The sequence below is a fragment of the Nomascus leucogenys genome, chromosome 13 (genome assembly GCF_006542625.1).
Source record: "Nomascus leucogenys isolate Asia chromosome 13, Asia_NLE_v1, whole genome shotgun sequence".
Taxonomy (NCBI): Eukaryota; Metazoa; Chordata; class Mammalia; order Primates; family Hylobatidae; genus Nomascus; species Nomascus leucogenys.
In genome coordinates, this window is record NC_044393.1 from 81,145,651 (window position 1) to 81,170,709 (window position 25,059).

A 25,059-nucleotide genomic window follows, 5' to 3' on the forward strand; every position below is an offset into this window, starting at 1 on the left:
CTCACTTGTGGATGAGGAAAGGAGAGGCTGCTGGCTCTTGTCTCATTTGCCCCAGAGTCCCTGAGTGGCTCGAAGGCCCCAAGGGCACCCAAAGCCTGCGGTAATCAATGGGTAGTAGCTTCTAGGAAAGCAGTCCGTGTTTGTGTGTGTCACTAGGAGCAGTATGCAAAGCCCATGGTACATCTTTCCATTTCTTTTTTTTTTTTTTTTTGAGACGGAGTCTCACTCTGTCACCCAGGCTGGAGTGCAGTGGCCTGATCTCGGCTCACTGCAAGCTCCGCCTCCCGGGTTCACGCCATTCTCCTGCCTCAGCAGCCCGAGTAGCTGGGACTACAGGTGCCCGCCACCACGCCCGGCTAATTTTTTATATTTTTTAGTAGAGACGGGGTTTCACCATGTTAGCCAGGATGGCCTCGATCTCCTGACCTCGTGATCCGCCCGCCTCAGCCTCCCAAAGTGCTGGGATTACAAGCATGAGCCACCGCGCCCAGCCCATCTTTCCATTTCATAGAAGAGATGAGAAGATGGAACATGACCAGCAATGCTACTGGGTGATTCGTAGAAAATTGGGATTCATGCCTTCTAGCATTTGCTTGTGTTGGTTCTACTCTCAAGGAAAATAAAAACCCCTCCTATCCACCCAGAGCCCTCTACACCTATGTGACCCTACCCACCTCTCAAGATCCTTCTCAAATGACACTGCCCCATAACCCTGTGTTCTTCCTCTCTCTCCACTTAAATTCCAAGGTACCTTCTTTGTGCCACTTACCTGGCAATAATTCTTTGTGCCTGTTCCTCATCCTTCCCACTCCCAGCCCCCTCCTCCTCTGATCCTGAATCTCTGACAGCAGGTCTGTCTCACTCCTTGTAGGCTTTTCAGTAACAGTACCATCTTAATGTCTTGCATTGTCACTGTAATAAAACCTACAACTGTCCGAACACCTTTCCGGAATTATTATGAGCATTTGTCACAACTCCTTTGCCTTTGTTGTTTGGCCTGGTACCACATAGATTTAAGTTTAATTTAAATTTTACCCTCGTACACAGGTCAAAGTGTACTGGCTTTCCCTCCTAAATCAGTGTGAAAAAACCCGTGATTAAAATGTGAGGACTCAACATCCAAGTGCCTGCTTTGAGGTGAGGGCTGTACAGTTAACACAATCTCATCCCAGCGTTTCATGGGCTGGAGAAGGGCATGCTTCCATTCCTGGTGCCTATGAGCACCAGCACCTGAACCTTAGCCAATGTCAGCAGGATTAGAATGGAAGGAGCCCAGAGATTCCATCTCTATCCCTTTTCAGCATATCCAACTCTCCTCAACCCTGCAGGACTACAAGTGGGAATTCCATCCTGGGGTGAGGGTGAAAGATGGGGGAAGCGGAAGAAATTAGGCTGTGCTGCCCTCCCCACCAAGTGGCAGCTTCTCCAGGTGAGACGGCTTACCTGCCACAGTAAAGCTACCTCCCACCTCCTACACATCCCTGTGAGGATGGGTGTGATTGTGAGTGAGCGTGGGCAGGGGTGTGAGCCTGTGCATAAGTGTATTCCCATTGCAGTGGAAAAACAGCTTCCCTGGAGACACAGGCCCATTTCTATGAGAGGGAGGTGGACAGATGTGGGGAAGGTCAGAGGGAGAGTCTGTGCTGTTCCTAAATGCCCACCTAGCCAGTCCCCAAAGTGCCAGTGGCACCTGAAAGCAGTGTCCCCATGATATTCTAGCCCTGGCTTGTCATACTGAAAAAGGAGTTTTATCTCTGGCCCACTCCTTCGTTCCCCAGGTTCCCCTAGGGCCAACACCAGTATGGAGGCAGTAAATAGCCTTTGTCACAGGGAGATTTGTTTAATTTGCCATCTCCTCCCTGTGATTTTCTTGGACGTAGGCCAAGAAGAAAGCAAGTCCCACTCATGGCACCAGACACACTGCCATGCGCAGAGCCCCCTGGGTTGGTTTCTTGTTGAGGGCTCCGGGAGGAGCCGTTCCACAGAGAAGGTGTGAGGGTGAGGGGTGGGGACTGGGAAGGGAGGACATGGGCCCGGGTGTGGGGTCAGGGGCAGTGGGGAGAGGAGAGGTCCACCTGTCCTCCTATTCCAGATCATTCTGTAGGTTAATTCTGCAAATATTTCCTCCAAGTCTGAGAATCACTGTTTAGATTCCTACCATGCAAAAGACTGAAGTGGGGACTGAGAGAAACTCTCAGAGCCTGTACAGCCAGGAATGTGGAGGATAAAGGGTCTGAAGCATGGGGCACATGTTGAGGGCCACCCCAAGGGGCTGCTTTGCTGGGTGAGGCTGTTCACCCACAAAAGCCAAGAAGCTTCTTGCTTTCACACATCCCTGGTGCACGTGCACGATTTGTGAGTGGGGGTGTGAAGTCTCACCATTGTAGTGGAGGAGAACAATAACCTAGGAGAGCATTACTCAGGAGATCTGGGATTCAGGACCATGTTACTGACACTTTGGTTAGAGTATGTGTGCCTCTCTGAGCATTAGGCTCTGTCTGGAAGAGAATAATAACCTGATGATAACCCTGGCCTGGGAGACATTATGGGTTAGAATTGTGCTTCCATCAAAGTCACAGGGTGAAGTCCTAATCCCAGTCTGCAGAATGTGTCCTTATTTGAAGACAGGGTCTTCACAGAGGCAATCAAATTAGAAGGAGACTATTAGGATGGGCTTTTGTACAATACGATCTAATGAAAAAGAGAAATTTGGCCACAGAGGAATGTACAGAGAGAAAATGATGGGAAGCCACACAGGGAGAAGATGGTCATCTCCAAGTCAAGGAGAGAGACGGGGAACAGACGCTTCCCTCACAGCCCTCAGGAGGAACCGATTCGGCCAACACCTTGACCTTGACCATCTACCTCCTGAACTTCAGGATGATCCATTTCTGTCGTGCAAGCTGCCTAGTCTGCAGTACCTTGTGACGGCAGCCCTGGGAACCTAAAAGAACAGGTGGTTGTTTGGACTGACAAGGTAAGGGGTGTAAACGTGTGGTGCAACTATTAGGCATCACACAAATATATGGCCTATGACTGTACCTGCCACTGTTAAGTGATTGTATACTGTGTGCATTTGTGAAACTGTGCTCAAAGCCCGGTACCAGTTCATCCTCACTGTTCACTGAGGCAGAGACTGAGTCTCTGTCTTCTCTCCTTCTCCCTCTTCCTGCTGCTTCATAATCCTGACCAGCATCCGCAATGGTAAAGAGGTATTGAGCACCTACGGTGTGCTCAGCCCTGAGCTGGAGGCACAGATGCCATGGTGCCACAGATGCCATGGTGCCACAGATGCCATGGTGCCATGGGGGAGGAGCATGTGGAGAGAGAGATGCAGCCCTCTTTTTTATTTTAAGAGGGAGCAAGGGACTCCAGCCTTGCTGAAAGAGTGCAGGAGTGGGAGGAGAAGAGACAGGACTACTTAAATGAACTCCAGGGGCAGTGATTTCCTTGGCTTAGACATCCCTGGGAATGATTTTACCAGTGACAATGAGTGAGGAGGAGGCTGGTGAGATCCCCACGCACTGGGCCCGGAGCAAGGTACCTTGCTTGTAGGCACGTGTGAAATCCTTCCAAGTCCCATGTAAGAGGGATGCTCAGGCCCACCGCACATGTGAGGAAGGTGAGGTGTGGAGATAGTGGTGATTTAGCCCCAAGGTACTCAGCAAACAGCTGGTGGAGCCTGGATTCAAACCCTGTTCTCTGGGACCCAGTGTCTGCATGTTTAGCTCTTCCCCGTGTTCCTCTCCTGGGTCTTCGCTCCATGGCCTGTGTCCCTTTGGTCCCCCTAAACTGTGCTCCATCTTACAGCTCAGGGCTTGCTTTGGGGGAGTTCAAAGGCCTCTCTGTTGTGACCTTCTTCACCTCCCAGAGCCACGCTGTGCCCCAACGCCCATGCAACCTCCAATCACGGGCTGACACTTGGTGAGGGTGCCACTGGTGGAACTTCAGGCCTTGCCACTGAGGCTTTTACAGACAAAGGAACGGGCTGGCGAGGACTGAGTCCTTTTAGACACAGCTCCTCGGAGACTCCAACAGGACAGTTGAGCCCCTTGTTGAGGACAGTCGAGCCCCAACAGGAGTCTCTGATCCAAGCCTAAGCTTCTGGGGAAGCCGTGAAGGAAAACTAGGGCACCACCCAGCCAGTCGGAGCAACCAAGTCCATCCGGTGACCACTGGGTGACCGATACCACGGCTGGGCAGAGTTTCCACAGGGTGTGGCATAGCAGCCTGGAGCCTGCCCATTTGGAGCAGGAGGCCTGACCCCAGCTTACCTCTGTGATGCGGGGGTTCGTGCACTTGCTGTTGGCACCAGACAGCTCCAGCCACCGGCTCTCCTGGGCAGGGCAGTGCTGGCGCAGGGTGCACTGGCCCGGGCCCTGGCACCAGCCACATGCGAAGTCTGGGTCAGCCTTGAGGCACAGCCCGCAGCTCTCGCGCATGGCTCCACACTTGTAGAGGTGAACTGCAGAGGGGAAGGGCAAGGGCAAGGGGTGCTTGGGAATGGCGGTGGGGACAGGAGGGGCCCAGAGAGAGACAAAGAGTGCAGTCCCAGCCTGGGGTGATGGGACACAAAGGCAGCTTTGCCCCCTTAGCCATTCTGATGCAAAAAAGAACCTGAAAGGAAGTCCAGGCCTGTGCAGAGGGACTGAAATGGGAAGCTCTGGGGGTCTCCGTTCACTAAGCACTCAGCAGCCCTTCCCAGGAAGTCCTCTGCACGCCACCTCCTACCAGAAGCCCCCAGCGCAGGTCAAGCTATACGGAGCCCATGCTCAAGATGTAACTGAGAAGCACAGATGGTGCAGAGGCTGTGAAGGAGGGGCTCAGAGGGAGATGGACAGCCACTAGGAGGCGGGGGCAGAATGACACCTGCGAGAATGCAGGGCAGCTCCTTCCCTCTCTACCCCATCCCTTCCCCTCCCTCCCCTGCCAGGCCCCAGCCCTTCCACACCTTTATTCTGAGCTGGGTTGTCAATGTTGAAGTGCCCATTCCACACGACTGTCAACTCCACGGGCAGGTTGTTGATCTCCATGCCTTCATAGGAATACTGCAGCCAGGTCGGGGAGGAGGAAAGAAGAAAGTGGGGTCACAGAGAGTTCTAGAGAGGGCCCCAATGATCAGCCTAGGGCCGTTAAGAGCTCACGGGCTAAGGACTGGCCAAGGCTGTGCCTGTGTGCATGTGTCTACCTGTGTGCACACAAGTATGCGCAGGCACATATGTGTACAGGCAGGGAAGTGTCTATCAGAGGGGCTGGAAAATAACACAGGGGTGGGCCAGGCCTCCAAGCATGCCACTGTGGATGCCGGCTCAAGGAGCAGATGGGAGCAAGCCACCAGGTCATCTTCTGTGGGCCTCAGGCAGGAGGCCTGCTCCCAACCCCTGGGCTTTCCTGAGAGGTAAAACCGAGGGAGGAGTCCACTTCCTCCCTGGCTGCCCAGGAAAACCCTGGTCCCTAGGCCCTCCCAAGTCTGCAATTAGATTGGGGAACTCTAATTTCCAGGAAATGTCCAGGGTAGGTGGATGTTTTACCAAAGACCTGGGGAGCGGTAATCACTTCCCAGGCAGGGCGGTGTTTGCAGAGACTAAGAAATGAAGGAGCTACACCCTAGGGGGATGAGAGCCTGGGGGCTAAGAGAGAAGAGGACTAGATGGGAGCTTGTTGGTGAGGGAGGAAATCCTGAGGACCTTGGAGGACAAATCTGGGAATCTGGGCCTGGATGCTGCAGACAGTCACCAGCTCAAAGCCAGGCTCATGCCCAGATTCCTGTTGTACTCCTGTCCTCGGAGGGCTCCTCAGGGTCCTGCTCCCCTACCTGGCTAAGAGATAAGAGGTGGAGGGTGGAGAGAAGAGGGAGGTGCTGGCTTGAAGATGCTGGTGGAGGGGGCAGTCCCCAGGCATGGTGCCCCTTAGTCTGCCTTCCCATAGCAGACCCCTCTCAGTCTCCAGAGAAAGAGGGTTAGCAGAGAGAACTTAGAGCCCACCCTGGGCAGCAATTTCCAACCCTTACCTGGTGATTTTCTCATTATTCCAGCCAACTCTGCTCGCCACAAGGGGCAGGAAGGAGGAATGGAATTGAGACAGATTTTCTGCATAGGGGAGGCTGAGGCCTGGCAATTTGTTGAAAGAGGTTAGTCCAGAGGACCAGGTTTGAAGTTGTGTTTGCAGAACCTATGGGCTCTTTTAATTCAAATTTAATTTGAATTAAAAATTTGGAGGGCTGGGCTAGGGGGATGTTGATGGATATCACAGGAGGCCACTGAGGCTCCATCCTCCGAGTTGGCCATGGCACCTTCATGGACAGGGAGGGTGGCCACAGGACATGGGAAAACACATCTGGGAAGAATCTCAGAGGGCTACTGTCCACACCTCTGCCTCTGGGCAGGGACAGGTCTGCACTCTATTTGTAGGAGCTTCTAAAGGAGATGTTCTAATCTTTAATGCAGAAAATCACCCTAAATTCTTGAGTTACTGAATGTGCTCCCATGAGAACAGACTGTGACTTGACGTTGCCCTTATACAGCAACTGCAGGAGGACATACCTCCAGCCACTCCTGGCTCTGCCCTAGCATCTAGAGTTCTAACTTCCTCCCTGGCAACGCGTGCCAGGGCCAGAGAGCCAAGTTCGGTGTTTGTCCCACAGTGGAGGAGTTTGCACTGCACCCCTCTCATTGAATCTCTCATTTGACCAATGGCACCTGGGCCAAGGCCAGGGTCCGAGCTCACAGAGTAAAGCAAAGGTTCCTAGCCCTGCAGAAACCACAGTGGAAACTTTGATCATCATAGAACTTAATCATCAACTCCCCAGAGGTTTTCTCTGTAGCTGGGTCAGGCTGGGTGGTCGTAAGTTGTCTTGAAAACCTCTTCCACTTTAGACCGGTGGTTCTTAGAGTGGTCTAGGGACTCCTTCAGCAGAATCACCCAGGAGGCCTACTAAAATGCAGATTCCAGGGCCCATCCCAGATCTGCCGGACTGGAATCTCTAAAGATGAGCCTTTTGAGAACTACTCTGTGATTCTGGTGCTGGTTAAAGTTAGAGAATCCCTGCAGTCTGTTAGAAGTAGGGAGGCAGATGACTGCCCCAGTGGAGGGAGAAGGGTATAAGAGACGGATGCCCTCCCTCCTTGTGCGTATTTGTGTGTGTGTGTGTGTGTGTGAGAGAGAGAGACAGAGAGAGAGGGAGAGAGAGAGAAAGACAGAGAGAGAGAGAGAGAGAGAGAGAACTTGCAGGCTTCCAGTTCCCTCCTCCAGCCATATTCAATTTCTTCCCATCCTTCTCATCTCTCTCCTTGAAAGTCCCAGTGGGAAAAGGTGATCTCAACAGGCTTCAAGCTGCTGCCTGGATGGGTCTGAGCAGGGCTGGCTGTTTCACCCCAAGCTGAGCACCATCTGATCACCTAGAGGCAGTGCTGGGGCAGGCTGAGCTCTGACCTATAGGAGGGATGCTGACAGTGGCTATGTCAAGATGGGAGCCTGGCTTCTGCTTTCAGGCCTGGCTCTGGCCAAGACACAAAGTGGAAGCAGCAGGTGGTGACCAGGAGTATGTTAGTCAAAGATCAATAAATCCTCATGCCCCCTCTCAGGAAGGACCTCACATCCCAGAGAGAGGAAGGCAAAGAATCCTACATACATATGCATGTGAGCATCTGTGTATCCAAATGTGTTTATGTGCGTGCTGACTTGAGGAGACGTGAGCACACATCTCCATGTTATCTATATGTCCATAAATGCACACACACATAGATATACAGACACACCACACAGTTCCACAAAGTGGTTCTGCCAGTGACCAGCTGTGTGAAATGAGCAGATAATCTAAGTCTTAGTTTCCCCATTGGTAAAGTGGGAATTCAAAGCAGTTCACATCTCCTTGGATTGGCGTAAGGATTCAAGATCATGCACAGCATGCTCTGAGCATAGTATCTGTCATATAGTCTAAGCACTCAAATGTGATTGTGTATTTTAGTCTATGTGCATACAGTTGGGGATGCTATGCAAAACTATATTCATGTTGCCTATGTTTATGTTTGTGCAGAAAAATAACAGCAGCCATGCACTGAGTGTTCCTGTGCCAGACTCTTAATATGTATGGGGATGTATGCATATGAGAACGCTTATGTGTTCTGGTATGTGTGTGTGTGTATGTGTGTGTGTGTGCATGTGTGCAAGCACGAATTTTCTCTTTGAAGAAACTGAAAATAAAAAAGACATTAGGATCACATGTGCTGGGCATTTCTTTCTCTTTCTCTCCCCCAATCCTGGGATCTAACGATTTATTAGAGAAATCGTTAACCCCATGTGCTCCCCGCCTCCAGCCCTGCTCTGTCTCTAGGGAAGTTTCCATTGTTCCTGGAGGCTGTCTCTCCTGTGGATGACCTGCAACGTGCCTGGGGAAGGGTAGGGGAAAGGGGTGGTCATGGCAGACGGAGTCTCTCTGCCTCTGCAGACAGCTGGGAGCCTGGACCGCGGGCTCCCATCCCCCAGGATCCCCCCCCCACCCCGTCTCCACTCCACTTAGCATTTATATAGCTCTCTGCAATCAGCGGGCAGTTAATGTGCACAAAGCTCAGAGCCCAGGGAGGACAGGCTCCAGGCTCCTGGAGGCCGGGAGGTTAAGTGTCTCAATCAAGGTCTGGCACACTATGCGGGGCTAATGGATGACTTTCCCCATTACCCTGGGAAAGTGTGAACCTCAGCTTCTACTTCTAAAGCAAAAATGAGACCTCGATATAACTGAGACATTCTTTCCTCCAGCCAGTCCCTTGTCCCAAGATCTGAGATATTTTGCCGGAAAGTTCTGCCATTTGGGCAAACAAATCTCAACAACCTAATGCTACACAAGAAGCTGGTATGTACACTGTGTCCATCTCTAGTCCAGAGGGCTCTGCTGACCCCTTTTCAGCCATGTCCCAATAAAGTAGAAAGGGGACAAGTTCTCTTCCTATTGCTCCCCATCCCTGTTTTGCACGTGGTAAATGAAGGTGCCAAGAGAAAACCAGAGGCCACCATGAGTCCGTGGAAGCTGGGCCTGTCCCCGGCCCTCATGACCAGCACTTCAGCCAGCCAGATGCCCTTTGCAGCCCCCTCACTGGCATGATTGGCAGCCTCTGAGAGCTGGTGGCCACGCACTATTATTAGCAGCACTTGACATTTTCCTAGAGCCTTGATCTAAAGTAGGCCACGAATACCCACAGTTGCTTCCCCTCCACTGCTGCCTGTGAGTCCACCCTGTCCTCCTCCCACCAGCCCCTGGGGGCTGCAGCCATTGGCTCAAGGCCTGTCCCCGCATAATGGGGTTGGAAGTGGCTCCACCACCCCAGCCCAGTGTCACTCCCACACTGAATTTTCTTCTTTTTTCTCTGCTCTCCTTTGAGACCAATTTATCACCCACCTCCTTCTGCCATCACAAACTCATGGATTTCTTTGTTAGATCCCTTGTCCAAGGCTGTCTCCGATTGTTCACGGATTTAGGAAATGAAACAATTTCTTCTTCCGCACAATCCTCTTTGAGGCTGATCAGACTGTACTCCCAGGAATAACACCAAAGCTGGGGTAGAAAGTGCCCTTCGCTGCTGTTCTTTGCTCAGCCTTTGATTAGGGGATGTGTTATGAAACTGGATTCAAGTTCTGAATTTGTGCCTTACTTGCTGGGTGATCTGGAGATGGTCACTTGCCCTCTCTGGGCCTTGGAGACCTCATCTGTAACAGGATTAATTAGATACCCTCTCAGGTCTATTCTTGTCTGATGGTACCCTGTTTTCTGTAACTATGGTGGGGGAGGGTTGCCCCTGATCATGACCCCAAAGATATTTGATGGAAATTGCTTGATGGCAAGCAGCAACCTGACCCAGACCAGCATTTAAACTGGGATTCCACTGCCCCCCATGAAAAGAGAGGCTCCCGGGAAATGTCAGAGCTGAGCCCTCCTGAACCATGTGATTCCAGTGGGTCCTAGTAAGCAGAAGGGACTCCTCCTGCATTCTGTTGTCTGAGGGGCACCCCTCCTGTTGCCTCAGTTTCTTTCTCAGACTTTAAGATGGTAGAGAAATCACCTCTCCTACAACTAATGGTGTCAAAATTAAAAAGTCATGGAGGCAAAGTCAGCTGAGCTGCTTTGGAAGCAGTGACCTGGGGGCACCCAGACCTGGCCCATGGTGGATGGAGAGGCCGCAGCTCTGAACTCTAGAGGGCCAGAGTGCAGCGGGAGCCCTCCTCAGGTCCTGAGTTGGGGGCAGGGCATGGGCCAGGAGCTTCAACATCAGGTTCTCTTCTTGGTGAAGGGAGCCGCAGCTTCCAGGCTTCCAGCTCCAATGCCAACAGGGGCTGGAAGTAGAACTCAACACTGTGTCCTGGGACATCAGGCTTCCAGATGTGAAATTCCCAGGGGAGGAGCTATGTCACTTGCTGATTTCTTGAGGTCCAAGGATTCAACATCTGACAAACAGACTGTGCGCACACTGGAGCCCAGCCGTTCCCTTCCTTTTCCCATGGGTGCCGACCAGGGTGCCAGCTCCATGTACCCCATTGGGACACCATGAAGGAGGAGACAGCACTCATCTGCCTGGCGCTGCTGAGACCCTGTTTGTGTTCTTGTTCCCAGGAGGCTCTGATTTCGCACCCACGTTCGGGGAGTTCCCTGTGATGGCTAAGGACTCATTTGATCAGGCAGCTCTCAGCCTGGGAAATGCTGAGGACATTTCAACACAATCTACTTCCAATTCTGGCAGTCAATAGAATGGCAGAGGGTCCCAGCAAGCTTCTTGGAAGCTAAAGTTAGTCCCAAGGGCACAAGGGAACTTCTGACCCAGGGGTTTAGAAGACTAACTCATGCTGCTGTCTGGAGTATCTTTGTCTATTAACGGAGTCAACCAAAGGCCAGGCCATGGGGCCCAGTTTTATGACACTCATGTCCCTCTCTTGGGCACAGCCATCTGAGGCCCACAGGCTCTATCTACCCTCCTGACATCCCCAGATCCTTGGGGCAGCTTCTCTGAAGAAACGAGGCTATTTTCCCCACAGCTTCAGATCCTCACCAGCCTTCCGCAGAGTCAAATGTGAGGCCCAGATGGAGGTCTCTTTCTATAGGGAGGGTCTTGTTTTGGAGAGAATGACTTGAGCCAAACCCTTGGGGCTGATGTGCTTGAACTCAGAATTTATGGGGAAACAGGAGGTGTTTAATATCTCCTTTGCTCACAGGTTTAATCTGGAGTGCAGCAGAAATCTGAAAAATAGCCTGGCAGCCAGGGGAGGAGGGGGATGGGCACACAGGATGCCATGGGGACAACTTCTGGGGTTTCAGAGGTTGTGAGAGCAGTGACCAGTTCTATCCCTGTAGTGCCGAGTGACCTAGGGCAAGTGTGTGGGCCTCTCTGAGCTCCAATTCCCCCTGGACTACTTCCTGCAGGAAGAGTAGGGTGTCCCACGAAATCCTTTGTCTGGGACTCTCCTGGTCGCACATCACATCTCCAAATACAGACACTGCACGTAAGTGCCCAGGAGCAACTAGAAGAATACATAGGAAGCAGTGTGACACAGGAGGGGTCCTCAAATCCAGGCCACCTCTGCCACTCACTAGTTGTGTGGCCTTGAGCAAGTCACTTACCTTCTGGCACATTTTGGGGTGCATTACCCCAAAGTGAATAGAGCTCAGCTTCTGGGCCTACACTTGCACACACAGCCCCTTCTAAGGCCTATGTATCTAATTTGTACTTATTATATTTTGGTCTTAAAGAAGGTCTCCAAATGGTATGTCTCACCCCACAAACCTAGATCTGCCCCTGCTTCCAGGCCTTTACTTTCTCTTTTGTGCAGTGAAGAAAAATTTTAAAGTTCCTATGACTTGAAAATGTTCTGAATCTATGTGTCTAGTGTTTGTCTCTGAGCATCTGGGCACAAAGAAAGGAGCCCAGAAAGAGAGAGAGAGAGACCAGAGCAGTAGCTGGAAAGGCAACATGGCAGGTGCAAAAGGAAGTCAGGAAAGGTGATACACAGGTGGGGTTCACTGTGGGGTACCTAGGAATTAGGTAGACAGCTGTCGGCAGCCTGGGGGCTGCTGACGACTCATTGATAGGGCTTGGGCTTAATGTGGATTTGCTACACATTGGGCAGGGTTTGCGCTGATCTAAGCAGCACTCTCCTGGCCAGCTCCTTCCCGTTTGTTATTTCCTCCTGCCAATGCTTGGTCTGTCTCAGAAGCCTTCTCTGCTGAGAAACAGCCCCTATGTAGGTGTGAAGGTGGTGGGATGTCTCTGGGGCTTGGCGAGAAGGCAGGGCGCAGGGCTTTCAGAGATTCTCAGGAAAGAGGATGGACATGAAGGTTCCTGGAGCCCAGCGTCTGCCCACAAACAGGGCTCACAGCTCCATGGCTGGTCCAATCTCCCTTCTAATCCTGTCTTGCACGGACAACCTTCATCACAAAACATTTACAACTAGGGCCAGGCCCTGGGTGACCTCAGAACCCAGCACGCTGCTGGGGCAGGTGTTGTGGGGCTGGGATGTGCCAGCAGGCATGGGGGAAGCAGGTGGGCAGTTTTGTGCGTGTTAAGGAAATGACTGCAGGGCTGAGCTGATTTGGCTCCTAGAAGACAACAGTGATGCGGGTGGACTGGGGCCTGGTTTGGCAGTGGGCAGGGTTGGGCGACTCACAGAGGTGTTCTGGCACTGTACGCTGGAGCTGTTGAAGCGCAGGGCGGGCACCCGCTGCTCACTGCCCTGGATGTTGAGGATGCATTCGTAGCCACGCTGCCCAGACTGGGGCTGGGGGAGGTTCTTGGCCTTCAGCGTGATAGGCTTGATCACCTCCACAGGCACCAGGATCTTGTCCACTCGCAGCAGCTGGGGGCAGTCCTGGGGACAGAGGGCATGGCTCAGGCTAGGCAGCCAGGAAACCAAATGAGCAAGGACCTCTGCAGACATAAGCCAGACGTTCCGTCTCCACCCTTCCATGGACACACCCACAGGTGACCCCCAAGGTGCTCGTGCCCTCCCAGTGGGCAATGCACTGAGGACAGAAATGAAACTGAGGAATCTGGGGTCCTAGTGTCATATCTTGAGGTGGTCCCCACCCTCTTTGGGTTCCATGAATACCTTCCCTATGCAATCCAGATTCTCTGACACTCCTGTAGCCTCCTCCTGGCACCCTTCTACCCTAGTAGAGACTGCCTCTGAGGGCTAGGCCTCCCCTCCCACTGGGGACTGATGATCTCTTTGCATGCTAAGTTCCAGGCTGTCAAGAATTGGGATGCATAGACCGTGTGAGAAGCTCCACAGAGAGGCAAAGCCCTGGGCCCTGCTCTGCCCCTGGAATGTGAGTCTTGACTGCCACAGGGAGGTTAGGAGGGCCTTTCCTACATGGGCTGAATCTGATGTTTGAGAATGTTCTGGAATGGGCCCTAGAGGCCTTATAAATCCAGAAGCTTCTGACCAAGCTCTAGGATGTCCTGGCCCCAAAGAAATGCCTCTCAGAGTAGAAACACTCTGAGCTCTTTCTAGATGCTAGCAATGGGCACACTTAGCCCTGGAGCCACAGGAGCCCAGATGGCCTTTGGGATGGAGACAGTGAATCACTGGGCCCCTTTTTCCTGGGGCTATTGGCTTTGTCCAGGGAGGGCTGGGGACATAAGGAGGTCAGAAGAAGGAGGGTGGGTGCTCTGCCCAGTTGAGTGGTAGGAGCTGGTATGTTGCTGTATTCTCAGGAGCTGGGTGGAGGAGAGTCAGTATTCTAGCTCCTGCTGATGGAGGTGGGCAGGCGTGAGGCCTTCCATAACACAAGCATGGCCTGGGCATCCCCTGTGCCAGGCAGGTCCCACCATCCCCCAGATTCCTCTATCTGTGGCACTGTCTGGGACATGCCAAGACAGATGGCTCCTGGGCAGGTTGATCATCAAAAAGCATGACGCACATGTTCTTTCTGATGGTGCTTTGTCATGGGCTCACCACCAACTCTCAGCAGAGGCTTCTCTCCCCGCACCTTAACACTTGTCCTCAGCAGAGTAAGGCAGAAAGGAAGCCACTGGGAAATGGTGGAAGGGAGGGGTTCTAGGCAGTTAGGCAACTGGCAGCTGTCCCTCCCAGGTCCCAGAGCAAACATGAGCCAAATATCTCCCTGTGCCATTGTGAGCTATACCATAACAAGACTTAGGCTCAGAGGGAGAAGGCTTGAGCTAGCTCTGGTACCCCTGAGCTGCTGATGAGCTCTGGAACTCTGAGCACATCACAGCCCATTTGAAACTCAATTTCTTTATCTATCAGTTGAGTGGGACTCCAAGGCCCTGTCGATCTTAACCCATTATGATTCCATGATTTGGAGTGGTTGTTCCCTCTATCCTTTCTGATCATCCAACAAGAAAAGAGGAGGGAAAGAGAGGCAGGGGAAATGGAAGCAAGAAAGGGAGAGAGAAAGTTATAAGGGAAGCTAGGAGACAGAGAGGAAGCTGGAAGAGCAGGACCATGGTCCACAGATGGACCGGCAGTGGAGCCTTGCTTCATGGGAGTTCCCCAGGCCCATTAAACTAATCCCTCCTCCCACAACCCTACAGGCTGCTCACACCTTTATCCTGAAGGGCAGCTGAAAGAGGAGCCGCAGATCCAGAAATTCCACTCCTGGGTTTACATGCCCAGAGGAACTGAAAACAGGGACTCAGAAATCTGCACACCCATGTTCACAACAGCATCATTCACAACAGCCAAAAGGTAGAAGCAACCCAGGTGCTCACTGAGGAATGAATGGGTAAACAAAATGTGGCCTATTGATACAATGGAATATTACTCAGCCTTAAAAAGGGAGGAAACTGCTATAACATGGATGAACCTTGGGGACATTATGCTCAGTGAAATAAGCCAGCCACAAAATGGCAAATACTGCAGGGTTCCACTTGTAGGAGGTCCCTTGAACAGTCAAATTCATAGAGACAGAAAGTAGAATGGTGATTTCTAAGGGGAGGCAGGATGAGTAGTTGTTTGACGAGAACAGAGCCTCAGTTTGGGATGGTGGTGACAGCTGTACAACAATGTGAAATGTACTTAATGCCATTGAACTGTATCCTTAAAACCGGTTCAGATGGTAAATGTTATGATATGTATATTTTGCCACAATTATAAAACAATGAAGAGGAGCAGCAGGGAGGCGGGCCAGCAGGAAGAGAACAGGGGCCTTGGTCTTGGCCTCCACCTTGCGTGTGGTCTGAGGCTCTACAGCGTGTGGGTCTCTGGAGACGCCAGGTAGCCACTTGGGGAGAGTCTTAGCAGCTCCATCCTGTGCCCCCACCACAGCCGCTGCTCTAGCAAGGTGGGAATGTGGCACACAGACGAAAGAAGTGATTTGTGAAAATGATGGAGCTCAGAACTGGAGCGAGAGGAGAGTGATGTTGGCAGCTCGAGGAGAGCAGATCCTTGAGAGTGGGGTTGCTGTGAGTCCAGGCTCCACTCAACTCCACCCTCCCTCTGCCTGAGCCCTGTTCTCGTCTTCCCCTCCCCTGAAGCAGGAAGGAGCCTGACTCTCCCTCCTGCCACAGTCTGTGGAGGGAATCAGATCTGGTCGCATTGGGAGTGAGAGCCGGGAGGCCCTGGAATCTCTTCCCTCCACCTCCCACATCCACATGTTGCCACTGAGAAATGAGGCGCTGATGGTACAGGAATCTCAGAATCCTCTGACTACCCTCATGGACCCCATCTATTTTGTGAAGGAGAAACTGAGGCAAGGAGAGGAGAAAGAAGGGCTCAGTATCAACAGATGAGCTGGTAGCTGAAGAACTCAGATGCCAACTGCCTGAGTTGCCAAGTTTCTGCCCTTCATGAAACAGGAGAGTTCCCAGCAGTGGGCAGGACCACCTCAGGATGGGCTGGTCAGTCAACAAGGGTCCCCCTGAAGTCCAGGGGACTTGGAGCTGTGAAACCCTCCGGAGCTAGGCTGGAACCCTGCCTGGGGGCTGGACTGTTCTTGTCCAGGACAAGGGCAGCAGCAAAAACCTGTCTCCCACATCCCCTGTAAGATTCTTAGTGAGGCTTGTGATGAGTTCTCTAATGAGTCCTGATTATCAGTAGCCCCATAAAGGCCTAGTTTGCATATAAAAAGGTTGGCAGCTCTGAGAGTAAGTTCATTAATAATAATTGGAGAGGCCCAGGGCTGGGCTGGGCACATTTTCCTCTAGTGGCGCTGCTGATTGAACCCAGTGTCCCTCCTAATTGAAATGTAAAATGGCAATTTCTCCCTAGGCAACAAGGCATGAAGGGACCACTTCCACCACCCTGCCCCTTCCTCCCACCCCAGCATCCCAGATCCTGACCTGCCTCGCGCTGAGATTCCAGATACAAAATTACCTACAGATCTGACACTCCAGGGCAACTTCAGATAAACTTTCATGTTCCTCCAGGACGTGAGCCCGAGGCCCTGTTTCATGGCCCAGGGACTCAGGGCACCCAGACCTTTATCTTCTTCACCTCGAAGGCTCCTCACCCAGCAGGAGTCTGGCTAGGAATCCTGTAACTGTGAGAGCAAGTCTGTCTCCCCTCTCCCCGGCTAGTTTCAGTGTCTTGAACAAGTGCTCTCACCATTGCTTGGCTTAACCATGAATAGGGATTGAAAATTCCTCTCCCAAATGACCATTTTGGGGATTCCATAAACTAACACATATAAAGCATCTGGCCCAGAGTGAGTGGACATTCAGCAAATGTTTGTCCTTTCCTCCCAACCCAGGTTGCGTCTTGTCCCTCATCTGCTCCCTTTTCCCACCTCATTTCCAAAAGACCCATCTCCCTTGCTCCTGCCTCCATGTAATTTTCTGCAAATACCCCAGCAGTTCCCACCCAGCTTATTTCACTCCTCTGGGCTTCACATCTTAGGATAAGTCTGCCTAACTTAAATAGCTCCAAGTGTCCCAAACACAAGGGAGACTGGCAGGGAGGTCCCAGTTCTGGCCACTGCTCCCCGAACAGCAGCCTCCACTTCTGGGAAGTGACACTGTAAAGTTGCATGTTCCATGTGCTATGAGACAGGAGATCTGCCAGCCATTTGGCCTTGGGCAAGCCCCTCAAACCCTCTGGGTCTCTTTACCCATAAAATGAAGAGGTTGGTTTGGATTCGATGAATTGTGCAGTCCCTGGAATATTGTGACATCAGAAATATACATTGGGTCTTTTCCTCTGGCTGCTGGCATGGTGCTTCTAAAACCTTTGGAGTTTTCTGAATGATTGGGGGAAAAGGAGCATCTTTTGTTATTCACAGTAAGCCCTTTTCCACTATACTTGAGTTTATGTTCATGAGGTGACTCCTGGAGGATGGGGGTATGTTGCCAGAGGATCCACACATGTAATTAGAGGGTGGCACTTCAGCCCTCTCCTCTGGGGAAGGGAGAGGGGCTGGTGATTGAGTTCAACCATCAGTGGGCAATGGTTTAATCAATCATGCCTATGTAAAGCAGCCTCCATCAACACCCTAAGTGAAGGGGCTTGGAGAGCTTCTCTGGTGGTGAACAGGTGGCGATGCTGAGAGGGTGGTGCCCAGAGAGGAAAAGGAAGTTCTGTGCCCCTTCCCATACCTTGCTCTAGGCACTGCTGCATCTGGCTGTTTATCTGTATCCTTTGCAACACCCTTTTAAAGAAACTAGTAAAGGTAAGTAAATGTTTCCCTGAGTTTTGTGACCTGTTATAACAAATTATCCAATCTGAGGAGGGGATTGTGGGAGCCCCTGACTTATAACTGGTGGGTCAGAACTGCAGGTGACAACCTCAGATTTGCAACTGGCATCTGAAGTGGAGACAGTCTTGTGGGACTCAGCCCTTTAACTTGTGAGATCCAATGCTCACTCTGGGCAGGTAGTGTCAGAAATGAATTGAGTTCTAGGCTACCCAAGTGGTTTCTGCAGAGGACTGGAGAATTGCTTGGTGTGGAAAAAAGCCCCACGCATTTGCTGTTGTGTTAAGTATAGAGAAGAACAGTTTGTTTTCCTTTTAGTCCCAGTTCTATTAATAACCCAGTTGATAATCTGGGATATATAATTGTATGATCTTTTTGAAGCTCAGTTTTCCCACCTCTAAAATGGGGATAATAATACCTGCAAAACTAGCTCAAAATGTGGCGTTCAATAAACCAGTGAATGAATACTGAAGGCATGGGGGAGGTGGGCCTCCGAGGGGTGGCTCTTCACCTATCAGCAGGGACATGTTTTAATATTTTAATAATTGGTATGTTGCAACCTGGTATGGTTGTCCAATTGAGTAACTGGCTCTGATAGGCAGCATGGGATACTGCTGTGATTCTAATTAACATGGTTAACTTGGTACAAGCATTCAATTCAGTGTCCATTCCACTACCTCCATCCCCTTCCACATATTTTCCATGTGCTATATTGTTTCAGACACACACACACACACACACACACACACACACACACACATACATATAAGATCACTCCTATGTTCTAGATAAAGATGCTAAGGACACCGTTTACCTCAGTCTGCCCATGGCAATGATTAGCACAGTATTTTCACCCAATCACCGTACTGACCTTTATCCACAGATGATTATCCAGCTTCCATCCAAAAATCCTCAAAAACATACTGCCCTTCTCTTTTGAGGGAGGCCATTTCTCTGAACTATCATTTGAAAGGGCCAGCTTTTGGAGGATGGAAAACACCTGTATTTAATAAGATTCTTTGGAGACACATGCATGCCAGAAGAACCCAACTCCCTCGGAGGCTGTTTTGCCTGTGGCTACATTCTGCAGTTCTAAGAATGCAGGGGGGTGGGAAGTGGCAGCAGCTCGAGGCACAAGCACACCTTTAAAGGCCTGGCATTCAAGAGGTGACTCCAGCGAACTCCAGGTCAACTGTCCAGCCCCATGCACATTTTGGTCTCCACTGAAATGCACACAAAATACAAATCGCACTGCTAATTGCAGAGGGCAGGAACACAAAACCAAAGTATAAAAGCGAGAATGATGACTTTCTATCTACCATGTCCAGCATGTTAGTGACTGCTTTATACAGAGGCTTCATTGCATATTTAAATAATTGAACAAGGACATAAAGAATGCAGCCTAGCTGGGAGAGAAAAGGCTGCCTTCAGGGCTGGTGCTGCCTACAGATGGGGGGGATAGGCCCTTGAATTTATAGCCCCTAGTGTGTTTACAAAATGAGGGCTTTAATTTTCCTATTGTTACAGCAAGATTGGGGAAAACAGAGCTCTAGGGAAGAACAGGGACCTGGGGGGCAGCTAAGGAATAAATGATTTGCAGGTCACCTCTCCTCCGCCCAAGTCACCTCAGCTTTCATCAGTCCCAAAGACAAGCCAGCCCTAACCCCAACCAACCCCCCAAATTTATACTCACCTTCTCAGAACCACAGTGCCCAATACAAAAATGTAACGCATCATATATTTTCTTGCTGTTCCCCAAGTTTATAATGCCATTAGTGTGATCTATGACAGGCTGGTTTATAGAGAGAGCGAAGTAATAATATAGAAAGAAAATACCCATAACCTGAGGTGGGGAGGGGCAGGCAAGATTGATGGAAAGTGCAGTTGTCTGGAGGAATGGCAACCCAGTAATTGAATACCTGGAGTGGGGGTGGTGCATGGGTGGGGAGCATGTTCTGTAGCTGGATTTGCTTTCTTTTGCTTTTTTTTTTCACAGGAGGGTGAAAGGCATGGTGGGGTGGTTTTTTCCCTTGGGTTGGATCCCAGGAATGCCTTCCCTTCAAGAAGGGCAGCAGAATTGCTGACAAAGTGAGTTGGTGATTTCCCTCCAGAGTCCAGTCGGTGGGTCAGTGCCCTTGGTCTGCTCCTGTCTCAGGGCATGGGGCTTATCTCAGCACCAGGGGCAAGCGGCAGCCCATGAGCTGGGACTTTCTCGGCCTTGCCGGGTCTTCAGTCCTGGAGAGGACTTCATCCTTTTGATACCGGCTTTCATCCTGGCTCTGAATTTCTTTTCAGGGGTGTTGGGGTATTAGGGGATGTTTGGAGAAGCTTTCAAACACAGCTTTGCAAATCAAATAGAATTCATTTTACCTCCTCTGATCTTACAACTATTCTCTGGAGTAGGCAGGCTGGTTGAACTTCAAGAGGAGAGGCGTTCCTGGGAGCCTTCTCGGTGAGCCTGCACACCTGGGGGCCAGATGTGCTTTGCCCTCCTTGCAAAGCCTCTCTAGTCTGGTGCCCAGAGAATACAGCTTCAGCAGCAGCTCACTTTGCTTTTCAATTTAGATGAGAAAAAACAGCAAAATAGTCCATCAAGGACAAATTTTGCCAACAGATTTGCTTTTGCAAGGAAGTTCACCTTTGTTCCTCAAGCATCATCTTTAAGTGTGTATGCCTGATGGGAGGTCCAGGTTGGCCTGTGGAGGAGCTGGGGATGGATTCCGAAGCCACCTGGGGACCAGTGGCTGCTCCTGCTCAGTAGAGGGGTGGGCTTGGCTTTGTTAATGGCTACCCAAGGCTCTGGCAGCTGATCTGAAGGCCCAGGGCTGTTATCACAATGCCATCATTAGTTGAAACAAAATCATTCCTTGTAACTGGAATATAGTTACTATAAACAACATATGTTATTGGGCATTCTATTTCTAATAACTGTAATTATGGTAGAATACTTGCCATTAATATAATAACAACAATGATTGACCAGTTCTCTGTTCCAGACCAATAACTTCACCTGAACGCATTCTTTGTTCAGGAAAAAAAAAGGTAATTCAATATCCCTGATAGTCAACAAAGCTACTGTTGAAATGGAAGACGCACAGATGAAAGCATTCCTGAGATGCAAGATGGTGCCGGGTAGATGAAAAGCCACCTGTTAGCCTCACTCTTAGCTAACAAAAGGACACTGTCTGTATCCCCTCACTCAAAGGGTAAAAGGAAATGAAAACCCCAGAGATTTGCAGAAGAGTCACCAGGGTCTGGGTATACCTTCATTCCAAGATGGTGGGCCTTGGGCTGGATGTTCAGTGGAACTGCAGGCCCTGAGGGTATGGGTCACCCTGTTAGGTAAAGATGGTTGACCTAAGCCTTGACTTGACACACCCTATAATCGCCAGCCCCACTGACCACTTTTTGGGCATGGATTTACCTTGGGGGCTTTCCAGCTTCTTTCTACTTACAATGACAGAACTTTAGAGATGATGTAGACCAAAGGCCTCATTTTACAGATCTCTAAACACAGATCTCCATAGATCTTCTTCACCTTTAAACCTCTCACAATGCCTTGAGTATGACTGAAATGCTTAGGGTAATGAAGAATGAACAGTTAAATTGTAACAAAACTTGAGAGTATCGTGCTGTGAGTGAGCTCTTCCCCTAGAGTAGTGACAGGACACAGGTGTCTGGGGGCTTCCATAAAATCACCTTTCAATTGGGTAGTTTTTTTTTACCCCTTACTCCTGCTACTGTCTCTTCCCAGAAACACATATGGTAATGTTCCACATAAGGATGTTTCAGTCAATGACAAAGTATATATAGAACAGAAGTCTCATAAGATTATAATATTGTATTTTTACTGTGCTTTTTCTATATTGAGATGTGTTTAGATACCCAAATTCTTCCCACTGTGTTATAATCGGCTGCAGTATTCAGTACAGTTACTTGCTGTATGGGTGTGTAGCCTAGGAGCCATATAGCCTAGGTGTGCAGTAAGCTACAGCACATAGGTCTGCATAAGTACACCCTATGATGTTCGCACAATGACAAAATTGCCTAATGACACATTTCTCAGAGGGTATCCCCAACAGTAAGCAGCCCATGACTGTATATTGCTAAAATAAGTACATATAGAATGTAAAAATATAGCAAACAAAACAAAACAACAACATAAAAAAATTCTCATATTTACACTAGCAGCCAGGAACTGTCTTTTGAGTTCTGAGGACAATGACCTCCTTTCACTGACCCCAAATGGCTGGAGTCAGTCAGTAATCCACACATACTTCTTTACTTGTTTCCTCTTTGCCACATTCACTAGGAAGATGCTACAACAACCATCACCAGGTGGCCAACTCTGGTTCATCTCTATGCTCACATTCAAAACGGCCCTGGGATTGAGCTGGGTAGAATGCAACCTCCAAACCTGGACCAGAAGCTCCCCATTAGAGCTTCCTTTTCTTAGAATAAATAAACATCCAAGGTAAAGAGGAGCCAAAATGTATTCCATGTGATAAGGGAGGCATGGGCGATTCCAAACTACCCCAGAGCCCCTCCCTGCCACGGCCTGCCAGGCTCATCGTACCATGGCTCATGGGAAATGGAGAGGATTTCAGTATGGCAGCAAGAGCTTAGTACGTACAGCTCCATATCCTTCTCTCAGCCATTTCCTTCAGACTAGTTCCTTTCTCTGGGGCCCTAGCATCCCATCCTCTGAGATGCTGTGAATCCCCAGCAGTCTTTGCTTGTGTCAGGTATAGAGGGGTGTCCCACCTGGCTTGGAGTCTGGGTGCTTGAAGCCATCATTCTTCTAAAGGGATCTCTGCATTGCCCTGGGACACATGGTGGGCTCTTATTTTATTCTTTTTTTTCCCCTTTTCTTTCTTTTTTTTTGAGACAGGATCTTGCTCTGTTGCCCAGGCTAGAGTGTAGTGGCTTGCTCATGGCTCATTGCAGCCTCAATCTCCCAGGCTCAAGCAATCCTCCCATCTCAGCCTCTCAAGTAGCTGGAACTACAGACATGCATCACCATGCCCAGCTTACTTACTTACTTACTTATTTATTTATTTTTATTTTTTGTAGAAAAATAAAAATATTTTTCTATTGGGGAGAGTTTACTATGTTGTCCTGACTGGTCTTGAACTCCTGGGCTGAAGTGATCCTCCCACCTTGGCCTCCCAAGGTGCTGGTACTACCATGCCTGGCCTTATTTTATTCCCTTCTGGTTCTTTTTCCCTCTTTCTAAGCAACAGAAGGAGGCTCCTCTTCTATACTTAAAAGAAAGAAATTTGGTACAAGAAGAGCAAACAAGAAAGAAAAAGCAGAAATTCAAAAGCTTCCTGCAAGGTAATTAAGTGATTAGAGGCCTTCAAAATCCACCAGCTAGCTCAATTGTTTTTGCTTTCAGTTTACTCTTGGGCCTCTCTGCACATAGAACCTCTGCCAGATACGGCAGTCTGGAAAGCTGGAGAGAAGCTGAGGACCACTTTGTCTCAACTCCCATCAAGTTATTTGCAGGTTTCAGACCAGAACAAGAAAAGGATTCTTCCCACATCTCTGTCCCCAGCCTTGGTGGGTCAACCAGTCCTTCTGCTCCTGAAACCACACCCTGAGACAGACCCAGCCAGGCTGATGAGACTGTGCAGCCTTTTATTAAGGACATGCCCTTGCTGTCTGACTCACCTCACTCTTATTACCTTTATATACATGTTGTCTTTGTTAAAGTAGAGAAGTGACACATAAGTATGAGATTCACACTCTTACATAAAATCCAAGATGCAACCACTCTCCTCCCTTTCCCTATAAAGGGACAATCTCAGCCAGGGTCTCTTTTCCTGACTGTGAATCCATAGTAGCTATTTCCAGGCATGAACAGATTCCCAGAGAGGGAGTTGGTCTTGTGTCTGAGGCTTCCATAATCTCTTCTTGTTTCTGTCTGAAACTTGCAAGGAACTTCATGGGAGCTGAGACAAAGGTTTTCAGCCTCTCTCCAGCTTTCCAGACTAGTGTATCTAGCAAAGGTTTTATCTAGCAAAGAGGCCCAAGAATAAAATGCAATCAAAACATTTGAGTTATGTGGAGGCTTCCAAAGGCCCTGAGTCATTTCATTATCTTAATGAAGGTTTTCAAATTTCTACTCTTTCTTTCTTGTTTGCTCCCCTTGTCTGTTACTCAATCAGGATCATCCTCTCCCCAGACAACATCTCCACTCCTTGCTTTTACTTCTAAAATGAATCACTCTGCTTACTGTCCACCTGCAGAACTCCTGCTCAGCCATCAGGACTCGGGCAAATTGGGATTTGGGCCTGGATTTTCTGATGGCTAAGCACAGTGCAGTCACTACCCACTGTGCTAGGGGAGCCACCATGCAGCAGGTATTAGTGTGGGGTGTACATTGACCTTCCCTTTCAGCCTCAGATAATAAACAGCTTCTCTCCTGCCATGAGAGTTTGGCCAAAGGTAGGATTCTTAGTGGAGTATGAGTCTGGGATGGGGAGGGCACTTGATGGGCCTGTGTGTTCTCTCAATGCCCCTCCTGCCCCCCTCCCCCCACCAAATCCCCTATGCTTCCTACACCTGGACAGGTCCCTTCTCTCACAGCTGTGGGACTGGCCACATGGTCATGACACCTGTGTGGTGTGTAAAGGGGTCTGAAAGATACATCCAAGACTAGGCGTGCAGGTGAAGGTGCTGGAGCCTGCTGAGTCCAATGTTGGCTGAGAGAGTGCAAGAAACCTGCCATGTTTGAACAACAGACTCTTCCAGAGGTATACCTGTTATCCCAGAAGTCCTTGCCCACACTCTGACATTCCAAGAGAGGTAACAGCATAAGCAGAAAGTATTTTTGGTACAGCGAGGATGAGTGTTTAAGCAGAATAAAAATTCAGAGGGAATAGAATGGTCACATTTTAGCCTTAGAGCCAAACAGTATCTCAGTGATTCTTCAACCTGGACCAAGCATCAGAGCCACTGGGAGGGCCTGTTTAAGCCCAAGTTGCTGCACCCTGCCCCCAGAGCTTCTCATTCAGTTGGCCTAGGGTGGATCAGAAGACTTTGTATTTCTAGCAAGTTCTCAGCTGATGCAGATTCTGCTAGTCTTGGAACCATGCTTTGAAAACCACTGCTCTAGCTCACAAGCTGACCATTCTTTCATTCTCATCTCTCTCCCTTTTACTCAACTTGCCCTCTTTGGGGGTCTCACTGCTCCTCTGTCAACAGTGCCCTGAGGAACAGCTGAGGAGTCTGGACACAGTCCTGCTGTGTACCTACAATTATTTCTAGGACACACCAACACACCCATCTCTTCGGAATCTTTCTAGGACCCACCTGGTGTGTGGAGGATCCTTCTGGCTGGAGTGACCTGGGATACACCTTTGTCTGTAACAGAACCTCCAGGGCTGATCCAGAACCCACAGTCCCGCACAGAGCTTGGCATA

At 50.0% G+C, this 25,059-nt stretch overlaps 1 protein-coding gene across 2 annotated transcripts in view; it reads right to left on the reverse strand.

Moving 5' to 3' along the window:
• The window catches only part of PLXNA4 (plexin A4), a 457,885-nt gene that overhangs the window by 76,154 nt on the left and 356,672 nt on the right, over positions 1-25,059 (reverse strand). For both annotated transcript variants that reach the window (XM_030825648.1, XM_030825649.1), the window contains exons 10-12: positions 12,646-12,846; positions 4,952-5,048; positions 4,275-4,465 (exon numbers count right to left, since the gene is read on the reverse strand). In XM_030825648.1, coding sequence (XP_030681508.1) covers positions 4,275-4,465; positions 4,952-5,048; positions 12,646-12,846 — 489 coding nt within the window. The remainder of the gene's footprint in view (positions 1-4,274; positions 4,466-4,951; positions 5,049-12,645; positions 12,847-25,059) is intronic.